The sequence below is a fragment of the Cynocephalus volans genome, chromosome 11 (assembly GCF_027409185.1).
Source record: "Cynocephalus volans isolate mCynVol1 chromosome 11, mCynVol1.pri, whole genome shotgun sequence".
Taxonomy (NCBI): domain Eukaryota; kingdom Metazoa; phylum Chordata; class Mammalia; order Dermoptera; family Cynocephalidae; genus Cynocephalus; species Cynocephalus volans.
The window spans coordinates 77,398,508-77,410,858 of NC_084470.1; the positions used below are offsets into that span (position 1 = coordinate 77,398,508).

The window sequence follows — 12,351 nt, forward strand, 5'->3', positions numbered from 1 at the left end:
TTCAAATTTCACTCTTGTGAATGCGACATAATTTTAAGCAAAGTTTAGTCACCTAAGAAGTATTAGATAAAATTAAAATGATGTTTGACTCACAGTGACAACCCAAAGTTAGAATTCTACCTTCAGTTTCAGGTTATAAGGCAGAACTAATAAGCCAGCTGGAACTGTATCCTTTTAAAAATAATAGGAAGAGAAGAAATAATACCTACCTTATATGGACAATGTGAGTCTTTCTTACAGACGGTGGCAATATGCCTATTGTTGTACAAAAAGTAGGGAATGTGCTCCTCTGGCAAGCGGAGGCTGGCATAGTTGTACAGAGGTTCGCCTGGAATGCCGTCATTCTCAGAAAGAGCCTCATCTTGGCCACTCAGTGGGGCGTCATGAAGTAATACTCCGAAGACAAGCAGCATTAACATAGCAATCTCCAAACCTAGAGGGCAATATGAAAACATCTTCATCAAGAAACTTCCTTTAAAAGTCAAAGAAAAGGGTCGAGGGCTAAGCATAATTATAATGCACTTTGCTACGTCACTGAGTCATGTTCTTTTATTCAACAAATATTTATTGAGCACCTGCTATATGCAGGCACTGTGTTTGGAGCTAGGTATTCAGGGGTGAACAAAACAAGAAAGATCCTTGCCAAAAAAAAAAAAATAGAAAGAAAGAAAGAAAGAAAGATCCCTGCCTTACGGAGCTTTTAACTAAGTGGGAGAGACGTAAATAAACAAACAAATAAATAAGCAAATTAAGATGATGACAAGGGCTGTCAATCAAATAAACCAGCGGTTACTTTTTCTGGTAAGGCGAGATAATAAATATATTTGGCTTTGCTGCCATACTATCTCTGTGGCAATTACTCAACAATGACTTTATAAGGAAAGAAGCCATAATCTATTGTAAAAGAATGGGTGTGGTTGTGTTCCAATAAAACTTTATTTACAAAAATGGGGGGGGCTTGATATGACCCAGTTTACTGATGCCTGATATACAGTAAGGTAATATGATAGACAGCACAGCATGGTGGTTAAGAACACGGACTTTGAAACTCAACCACCTGAACCTGAATCCTGTCTGCACCTTCCTAGCGGTATGACCTTGAGCAAGTTTAACCTTCCTGTGCCTCAGCTTTCCCATCTGTAAAACGGAAATAATAATAAACCTTCCTCATAGGGCTGTTGTGAGTTAAATGAGTTAATTATTAGTGAAGTGTTGCTTCACTGTGCTGTGTCTGTATTTACTATATAAATGTTTAAAGCCATGTGGGGCAGAGAGGGGGACTAAATAACATTTCAGCTGGGTCCTAAATGATGAAGAGAGAGGAAGATATACCAGCAAGAGCGAAAAATAGAATGACTCTGGGCAAGCATGTGTCAGCTGAATAAAAAATAATAATCACAATCAATATGTGGGCACATACTATGTTCCAGGTGCTCTTCTAAGTATCAAGGATGCAGCAATGAAGGTGTAGTTATGAACTAAACCCATTGCCCTTGTGAAGCTTACATTCTAGTAGGTTAATCTATGATAACAACTGAGACTTAGAAACTCCAGGAGTGAAAGCAAACAGCCTACCTCAAAGACTGTACCCTTAAATTCTCCCCTGTCCTGCCTTAACATTTTGAAAAGTGATAGTGGTTGTGAACCTTACTGAATTTCTAACTCATTCAATAAGGATTAAATCTCTTGGGCCAGATTTCTCCTGTATATCCCAGAAATAATCATGCCATTCTTAGTTCACTTTAGTAGCATCTTTGCTTTATTTTTTTTTAAATGCTCTTTACACCAGATGGCAAAGCCATAATATACATTGGAGGCTCCTCAGTAAGGTATGCTGTTCAGTACAGCATACTGGAAAACCCAGATTTCAAAATCAGTCTTCATTGACTATGGGCTACCAAGATGGGGCCTTTATAAACAGACTGCTATGTTCAATCAAACCTCAAGTTCCAAGGCCATGGGATCATGTTCAATTACGAACTAAACAGTGGGAACATCAAGAAGAAATCTTTAACCCCTCTAGAGTGGTAAATATACTGGATTTTCATTTAGGTGGCTCTAAAGAGTATGTTGTTATCTGTTATAAAACTGAACTGACAATGTTTTTAGTTGGGACTTCTATTCAACCGTGAGTTGATAGCAATTTTATAAAATTTAAAAATGCATATTAATAGTAACAATGACTCTACTTATAATGAACATATTTACCTCTTTAATCCTCAGAACCACCCAGAAGCTGTTGAAGTTTCAGGTATCTAAAACCTGTCAGAAATGAAACATATTAGCTTAAAATTATGCTAAAGTAGACTCTATCATTAAGGTGATATTTTGAATTGAAGGAAATATTAAGAGAGAAAATAATTTAATGAAATAACACCTAAACCAGAAGGCCTGGCTCCTGGTGTGCTGCTTTTTCCTTAAAACCATACTGCTAGAAGCAAAGTTACGGATACAATTCTCAACACAGCTACTTAACAGACCAAATCCTAATGGTAAGCAGGAAGGCAGGGCCCATTTTATACAGGCATCAACTGGTACAGGCCAACAGGATACTTAGCAGATGAAACATTTCTAGGAGCAATCTTTCAGGTTCTCACTGCAGTAATCCTGCTCACTGAATCACAGGGCTACTGGAGCTAGGGAAGCTAGAGAGGCTAGCCTTAAGAATCACAGGTGGGCCTCCCTATCCTATCCTCAGACTCAGTCCTCCCTGTTATAAAGTAATTGTTATGACCAAGTCCTGACCTTTGTTTATCCAAGTCCATTGTCCTGCACCAACCTCTGGCCATAATAACTAAACTCACCGATCCATGGAGAAGAAGTAACGCTTAGGCAATGGGAATTGCACCGGGCACGTACCCACTTGCATAAGCTAGATGGGAGTGGCTGCTGGTGCATGAAAGTACAACCCCAGGGCCTGGCAGAAAGCCTTTCTGCTGCTAAGCCCTCTTGCAAGGCCCCGCAAGGATGGGTGGACGCACTTCTCCAGCAGATGGACGCTTCAGTGGCTCTGCTACCTTATCCTTCAGCACAAAGCAGCTGGGCTCACTCCACTCCTGTTTCCCTTAATTGGGCTTCCGCAGGCCTAAAAGGGGGAGGCAATAAAGGGAAACATCTGAAAGATGACGAGAAGCAAAACCCGGGGTTGACAGGGACCACAGTGGGTGAGATGGGGCAATGCTCTGCGACAGAACTTGGAAAAGTTGAAAGAAGGCAGTGCACACATGCAAAGTTAAACGCATGAGATTCAGAAAAGATTCCTAAAGGGCTGGTCCCCACTTGTGCCATGAAGTGTCACGGTGGGGAGCAGGCAGGACTCGGGAAAAGGCTTGGCTGCCCGAGATGCCTGGGCGGAGGTCCCCCAGCTGTCTGCTATAACGTCAGTCCCCGCACCAGTGCGGCGAGCTTCTTGTCGCAGCTAACATGCTGCGCTGGGGTTCGCGACCCCAGGCGCTGCCCGGGGCTGTTTCGGGGACGCAGAGATCCTCGGGGGACCACCAGCCACCGTGCACCTCGGCGCCCCGGGTCCCCGCAGCGCCTGGGAGGGACCTGGGGGAGCGGCTCCGTCCCGGGCCTGGGAACCCGGGTCAACAGGGCGCGGGCCGGGGGCCCGGCGGGCTCGTGGGAACCCTGCGCTCCACAGCAGGCACCGGGAAGGGGCCGCGCGCCCGGGGCCCGGGAGGGCCAGGGCCGGCTTCCCGACGCCCGCCTCGTCGGCACGCAGGCGATGGGAAGCCGCGCCGGGACCCGGCACAGCTGCCCACCGAGCGCCCGGGCGAGAGCGGCGCAGAGCACGGCCGCGGCGGGAAGGGGGGGAGCGCGCGAAGGCTCCGCGGATCGCGGGCGAGTCCCACCTGCAGCCGGGGGAGCCGGGGCTAGCGAGCAGGAGGACACGGCGGCTGCTCGGGAGGAGAGAGTCGTCATAACCGGCTACTGCCGCTCACCGGAAACCTCGGGCGCCAGAGCCGGGCCAGGGGGCGCCAGGGAGCAGCCGGGACACCTTGGCCGGCCGGCGCCAGGGGCGGGCCCGAGCCCCGCAGAGGCGGGACCCGGGGCGACACCGGCAGGGCAGGGGCTCGGGGCTCAGAGCGTTAGGCCCGACCCGCCGGGGAGCGGTCTCAACCCCGCGGGGCTGCAGGAGGGATCTGGGAGGACATCGTCCGCTTTCCTTTACGCTCTCCCGCTAAGGTTACTGTGACAGCCTCTGGCCCAGCTACCTAAGCAGAGCTAGAGAGACAAGCCGCGTTGACAGAAGCTGGACTCGCCGTCTCAATCTCAGCAACCCTCTCCACCTTGGGAGAGAGCTTTAAGGCGCCGAAAGGACACTAGGGCAGGATGGATAGAAAACCTGACTGTTCCCTCTTAATGCGATGCATGTGTAACAGCCTGAACAGAAGTGACTCCACTTTGTTCAACCTTTGAATTTAAAAACTTATTCTGTCCTGTAACCAGAACACAATGAGTCTCGCTCTCACATTATACACAAAATAGAGAAAAATTGTTAACCCAGATGACCATTTTTTGCTAGCTTACTAACCTGACCTTACTTGAAAATAACAGGAACTGAACCCGTGGAGAATGAAGTATGACGCTGCTCGACTCCCACGAAGCGGGAATTTCCTTCATGGTTATCTGAAACATTCAAGCGTTTGCAGTCCCCACTTGGTCACCATGAATCAGATTCCACCAGAGACCCCTGTGAAGCCCTTTGGCAAACCTGGGAGAGGCGGAGTTGGTCTTTGAGACATCAGTCTGCTATTCTCCCATGCTGCCGGCTTCCTGACTACAGGCCATCCTTACACCAACTCTTGGCTCTCCATTATTGACTACTGAGCTGCGAGCAAACGGACCTTTGGAGTCTCCTAACACATAAGAGGCGGATTTTTACTCTTATTTCAGGCAGAGGTTGCTGCCCTAACTTACAAATTTGCAGACTGAATGTAGTGGATGAGACACCTTCTGGTGGTGAGGATACTTTGGAATCCACACACATTTTACAGTAGTATACTTTAACCTGTTTGTAAACTCACCGAATTCAAATGCTACTCTGTGGAGTTTAATTTCTACGGTTTTGCTATAGTTATTGCTTATTTATTTTATCATAATTTTTTGAATGAACATCTTCTATTGTCTTCTACTCTTAGCACCCTCAGTTCTAGCGTACAGTCTAGAGCACAGCATTTGATCTTAAACACTGATTCAACTTGATCTGATAAATGTTAATGCACTCAAAATAAACATGCTAAGACACATACAATCACCAGTATTAAGTTATATAACCATAAGGAAACTCAACAGTTTGTTTCCAAAGGTTTACATACTTTTAAAGTAATTTTTTAAAGATGGTGTTACAAGAATTGCTACAAGTTTCATTAGTGACTTGCTCAATTAGGAATACTATCTGTGTTTCGTTTTTCCAAATAACAACAGCAAAAACATACCTGGTGTTCTACATGTGCCAGGCATTAATTCTAAAACACTTTACAGTATTAAATCATTAATTCTTGTAAAAAAAACTTTGCCTCTAAAGGAATTACTGCTCTATTATCTTAGACTTCGCTCATTCCATACCAATCAGATACACTGCTTAAAGTTTTTTTTTTGTTTGTTTGATCTGTTTTGGCAACTGGCCAGTACCAAAACCTGGATCTTGGTGTTACCAGCACTACGTTACAACCAACAAAGCTAACCAGCCAGCCCCTCCATCCATACCAATGAGGATAGTAATTTTTTTTTTTTTTTTTTTTTGTCTTTTTCGTGACTGGTACTCAGCCAGTGAGTGCACCGGCCATTCCCATATAGGATCCGAACCCGCGGTGGGAGCGTCGCCGCGCTCCCAGCGCCGCACTCTCCCGAGTGCACCACGGGCTCGGCCCGAGGATAGTAATTTTTAAAAATGCTTTCTCAGCCTACTTGCCATCATCTTATTTTTTGACTAACAAGAAATGTAGCTTTCCTCCATTTCCACTTAAATGAATTGTAGTCATTTAAAATAAATTTTTTAACAAGTTGGTTTTGCACCAGGTGATGTGCAATTAAAAACATATATATATGAAATAAATGTAATACATGAGGTAGTTTCCTAAAATAGGTTAGTCTAATTGCAAGGATATACAAATCAATCAAATTAGTATGACATCTACATGAAGCTATTTTAAATGGTCATTGAGTGGTCATTCAGACTTACAGGAAACAGATATGATGGAACTTTAAGAACATGAGATTGAGTTCTATTTTACTGCAATGGCCATTGTCAACATAAGATTTCTTCCCAAAATATCAATGTTAAAATTTTAATTTAAGCTTTCTTCAAATTGACATTAAAATAAACTGAAGTATCTACAAATAGGAAACTGATCAACTATGGTTTATCCACACAATGTAGAACCAGGCAGGTGTAAATAAGAATTGAGACATGTTTCTATACACTACAGGATATATTATTGAGTAGAAAAAGGATGTGTACTATGCTATCATTTATCTAATAAGCGTATATGTACATATACATACACATACATATATTTACTTATTTTTACAAATTGAAGAATAGCACTTAAAAGGATTATAGGGGAAAGGAGGGATTATAAAGGGGACAAAAATGAATATTACTTCTCTGAAATATACTTTATACAGACTTGACATTAGAACCATGTAAATGTTAAATTATAAAAATTAAATTTTAAAAAAGCAATCCTTGAAAATTGCAAGTAAAATGAAACTAAATGAATCTAAATGCCATCCAGTTGTGGCATATCACACAGAGGAACTATCCCAACAGATTTTGAAACATAATTTATACTTCCTTAGTGGGACATACCCTAGGACTAAAAGAATTACAAAAATACCATAGGCTGTTTTCAGTAACCAAACTGTTGGCGGCAATGTTGGTATTGTGGGATAAACCAAATAGGAGTAATTAAGATGGTATCTTTGAAGCTGAAATTTTTGACATGTAATACAGATGAAAGCTGTAGTTTCTGAATTTCAATTGGAGGTCTCAATATGAATTAGCAATATATTTTATCTTTAAAAACAGGACTGTCTGGTTAGCTCAGTTGGTTAGAAGGTGGTGCTGATAACACCAAGGCCCAGGGTTCAATCCCTGTACCAACCAGCCACCCCCCAGCAACCCCCCTCAAAAAAACAAACAAAAAACTCTCTCCTACATACTCCATTGAAAAGGCCTAGGAACAACCTATCCATTAGCAAGAAGCACCCCTTGGGCCCCAGACTGTGATTTCTACAAATCATTTCCCATTAAAAGAAACATGAACTCCATATAAAAATAGATAATCTTGGGTCTGGAGCTGGCAGTGTACAAGATTAGCCTGAAATATCTTACATCAGGAAGCAGGGAAGCAAACACAGGTCATTAAGGTCATATCAAAAGGACTCAGGAACCAATGTGAAAAGGTTCTCTCTGGCCAAAGATAGGATTATTTAAAGAACCAATAAAGGTAAGTGTAATAGATTGAAGCAGAAATATATTTGAATTATATTCAAAAAGACACAACCAAACAAGCATCAAAAACTTCATTGTTTCTTTGACGACAGAAGAGAACCAACTCTTATTTTGAAAACTGGTAAATAAAGGAAAGAATCGAACATATTTATCCTGTCTTTCCTATATGAATTATGATACAAGTAAGCCAACAGTTGATGAGGTACAGTTTCTTTTTACAGAAACATTCCAACTACTAAATGAAAAAGGAATGACAAATTAGAATATCACTCACAAATATGAAGTAATAGATTTAAAAATGATTATCAATGACTACTATACCACAAAAGAATCTATCAGACATTATTTGTCTCTGCTGGAAGAATATATCCCCAGCTAATGAAGTATTTTTGCCAAAAAAATAAGTGCTTTTAGATCTAAATAAAGGAGATAGAACACACTGAACAACCACAGGCATGCAATCAGCAATATTCAGATGAAGGGAAACTACCAAATGACCTGGTTTTTCCTACAAATAAATCACAAGAATTTAAGAGAGAGAGAGAGATGAAAGAGGAACCTATAAATTGAATGAGATTTAAGAGACATATCAAACAATTACAAAAAGTAAACCCTATTTGGATCATGATTCAATCAAATAAACTTTAAAAAGCAGTTAAAGACAATTGGAGAAATATTAATACTGACTGGATATTCACTGATATTAAAAATTAGGTTAATTTTTTAGGTGTGATACAACCAGGCACACCGCGCCAGGGCCTCGGGGCCTGCCCGGGGACCCAAGGGATGGATCCGGGGACCAGACACATCTCCCCAACCGGGCATACCGCCAGCACCAAGGAGCATGCCAAAAATATCACCTCCATGTGGGTGGCCTACCACAGCCACCACAATAACCGTGGCTGGAGTGCACTGACACAAGGAGAATCACCAGCAGAGATAAAGAAAAGAAGAGGATGTCTCTCTCCACAAAGCCCTTTTCAGAGTGACAGAAGCAGCATCTGCTCTATGATAATAATGGGAGATGTGATCACACCTCTCAGCATTGGACAGATCACCTAAGAAACAAATCAACAGAGTAACCATTACTCTTTCAGAAGGAGAGAAGAAATCTAGGGTAATTAGAGGGGAGAGCAGGGAGGGAGGGGGGATGGGGAGAGATTTGACAAGGGGCATAAAGAATAATTATAATTGTAACAACATCTATGCTAGTAATATTGATTTGATCAACATATCTCAATGCTGAATCCCAAAAATATGTATAATCAATTTTGATTCAATAAATTAAAATTAAAAAAAAATTTTTTAGGTATGATGATATTGTGGTTTTTCAAGTCCTTAAATTTTATCAATACATACATACATATTAATTCAAATCAGATGTCTGAAATTTGCTTCAAAATAATCATTGTAGGATTGAAAAAGCAGCACAAGTGAGATACAAATGAAACAAGATGGACCATTACTATTGAACATTGTTGAAGATAGTTAACGAGTACACAAAGATTCATAATACTGTCCTACTTTTGTATAGGTTTGAAATTTTGTATAATCAGAATTTTTACATTGCCTTACAAGTTTGCTAAATGTGTTAGAAGTTTGATGCTCATATTGACATTTGGGATAGCTCCTTAAGAGTACTAGAAAAATGCTGAACATAGCAGAACATAGTTTATTGGTTTCTGATATATGTAACTGTTTAAATAATAATGAAAAAAAAATTTTGTCTAAAGTTGATGTTACCCAATCATTGATCTATATACTTATGATTTCACAGAAAAGCAGTTAAGAGAAGTAGCACCATATAGCTAATGGTTCAAAGCATGGACTCTGGAGCCAACCTGTACAAATAAGAATCACAGCTTTGCCACTTACTTGCCATATGACCTTGAGCAAGTTACTTAACCTTTCTCTTCATTTTAAAAATAGGGGGTGACAATGGTATCAACTTTAAAAGGCTGATTTGAAGATAAAGTGCAGGAACACAATTCCTTTTCCAAAACCCTTGAGACCATAGGTGTTCCTGAATTTTTTTTAATAGAATAGGTACGCACCATTTATTAGCTAATACCCCCAATTGAAGCCTCGGTCAGCACCCCATGATCTCACACGGTATTTCTGCAGCAAAATGTGTGAGTATTCACACTAAGTGAGATAAATAAAGGCTATAAAGAGCTCCATATCAATGCAGGTCAGGATTTACCACCAAAGTAGATTTGACAGCAAACATAAAAAAAAAAATATGGTTTTCAGAGCTTTCTAGATCTCAGAACAGTGGGTAAGGGATTATGATCCCATATAAGTGAATTTTGTAAGAAATTCAGTGCTTGAAACAAAATAAGACTGCTTCCTATTATCAACATCACCACAGATTTTTGAACAATATGCATTTTTTAAAAACTAAGATTGTAATTTTGAAAGACAAACGGGCATACCATTATATAAAACTGAAAGGATGTGTTTAAAGGATCAAAGTTACAGAGCTTAATAATACAAGCAATATAAACAGCATCAGAAGATAACTATTTTATCTATTATTATTTGAATATAGAAATTTAGACGACTTTTTGAAGGACGTCTCCATACCATTTAAGATTTAAAATAGACACAAATAATCCTTACAGTAATTATCAGTTAGTTACAATAGTAAATTCTTAGAATTGTTTTCCAAAAACATATTTTCATTAGAAAAACCATGCTTAATACTAATAAGAGAAATACTAATATTAAGTTTGGGCTTATCCTCATTTCTTTAAAATATGAGTATGAATTCTAAAATAATACAAGTTATATTATCTTCATAAAACAATACTATCTTCTTTCATTGGTATTGACCACTATAAATTGTGTTAAAAATGAAATACATTACTACTATTTTAAAATCTTTATTCAAATCAGATTCATGCTTCTTATTTACATTATCTTTCATTTAGAATTAAAATATTATATCAATCTGTAGCTTATATCATACTTTTAGCCCTTTACAAAATATATGATTAAAATTTCTATAGTTTAAAACTGACCTAGAATAGGGAAAAATTAACTTTTTTTAATGAAAATGAAAAATTATGATACACTAGAACATAAATGGATACACACTAAACAAACAGTAATAAAACAAGATAAAATATCTACAGTCCTTTTCTTTCTTGTGGCTATTTTCTAAATACTATAAATCATATGCTTTTAATAAGCATTCACATAAGACTTTCAATTAATAAATCAAATGCCAATTGAGGGATCATGAGAAAAAAATTTTTCCTGAACATTCTTTTCATTTACTTTACTGCAAAGACTCATGTTTCCCTAGGTCAGAAATTATCCAAATTTAGAACATCTTAAATCACAATATAGATATATTTGATAAATTCCACATGCTAAAAAATGTACAACTGGAAGTCTTCAAAAAAGAGGCAAAGGAAAGGTAAGAAATGGTAGAATCAACGTGGCCTCTCAAAGACTTGGGAGGATGCCTGCAGTCTGTGCTTTGCTGTCTATATATCACCAAACGATGTTCATGCCTCTTTCTCTTTTTTATATATTTTTGAAATTATTATTAATAGTATCTTTTGTCTTCTTTCAAGAATGAAAACATCTAATTATACATTATATTCTTATCCATTAAAATATGAATATTATTTTACTAGAATATGGATAGAGACTTTTAATGACAAACAGCAAAGTACAGCAACAAATACTTGATAGGTATTCTGCTACTAACGGGAGTTGTTCAAGAAACTGATTCAATACACCTTCTCAACTTATAAATGTTTTGAGAGATCTCAGAGTATAGGAGTCAAAATAAGATCAGTGTGAATATCTGCTATTAATTTGTGGATAAATAGTAATATAAGGTGATGTACAGCCAGAGACTTAAATAACTGTCACTTTTAAATCAAATAAATTGAAAATGCTTCAAAATTTTAAGTAAATCGATTTTACTAATGTTGATAAGGATTGAGAAAAAGAATGTTTAATATTATGAAACTGAAAGGTATAGGTAAGAGTCTTATTTCAATTTTTTCTCTGCAACTGAAAGTTTTTTTTTCCTAATACATATTTTTTAAAAACTTTCATAATCCCTAAACTCCTAGTTTCAAATGCTTGACAGAATTTTACAATTTAAGTTTCCTATATTTTTAAATTCTGTACATTTCTTATTGCTATCAGTCTTGTCATTCTGCCCCCAATTAAAAAAAAAAAAAAAAATCAAGCTGACAAAAAGCTATTAGGCTGCTAACTAACACTAAAATATGGGAAATTAATTCTATGAATTTGGCTCACACTGGAAGAATATTAATGCTATAAATCAGAGATCCAATGACAGAAATACTGTCTGGAATACAAAAAGAACAAAAATGAGGTCACTTGAATTGCCCTGTAAAGCTCTCCAAATTCTTCAAGATGGCTCCTTGTAGCTACACTCCAAAGTCCTAGTGTTTAAATTTTAACTAAAAATTAAATGAGAGTTTTTATTTGCAAGTAAAGGCAGTTAAATGACTGCAGTAATAAAACATCAAAATATTTCACAGATCTAAAACACAGCCTGGTTAACTTTTGAACATAATAACATTTGGAAGAAGGCATAGCTATTTTTTAAAGCTATTCCACACTGTTTTTGTGTTTAAAGTTCCAAGAAAAAAATAAAATAAATTACACAGAATTATAAAATGCCAAATTTACATTAACTCCTATTATCCTATTTAGTTAGGGATATTCTGTAAAATCATTCATTTTTAATGTGGCAAAAACATGACTTTACAAAATGTGAACAAGTAACTTTTAAATTATGCTAATAATTGTATTACTTTTGATTCATTTTATAGAATAGTAAAACAATACTTCTTCAAAAATCACATAAGTGTTAGTGATGCTATCAGTAACACAAA

At 38.3% G+C, this 12,351-nt stretch overlaps 1 protein-coding gene across 5 annotated transcripts in view; it reads right to left on the bottom strand.

The window, feature by feature from the left end:
* EOGT (EGF domain specific O-linked N-acetylglucosamine transferase) overlaps positions 1 to 3,941 on the bottom strand; it is a 29,472-nt gene extending 25,531 nt beyond the window's left edge. For 3 of the 5 annotated variants that reach the window (XM_063114222.1, XM_063114221.1, XM_063114218.1), the window contains exons 1-4: positions 3,855 to 3,941; positions 2,860 to 3,085; positions 2,209 to 2,262; positions 210 to 433 (exon numbers count right to left, since the gene is read on the bottom strand). In XM_063114222.1, coding sequence (XP_062970292.1) covers positions 210 to 419 — 210 coding nt within the window. In that variant the 5' untranslated portion in view covers positions 420 to 433; positions 2,209 to 2,262; positions 2,860 to 3,085; positions 3,855 to 3,941. Of the gene's footprint in view, positions 1 to 209; positions 434 to 2,208; positions 2,263 to 2,804; positions 3,086 to 3,854 lie in introns of all 5 variants that reach the window. The other 2 variants (XM_063114220.1, XM_063114219.1) reach the window with 2 other exon arrangements.
* Positions 3,942 to 12,351: the final 8,410 nt, after the last annotated feature.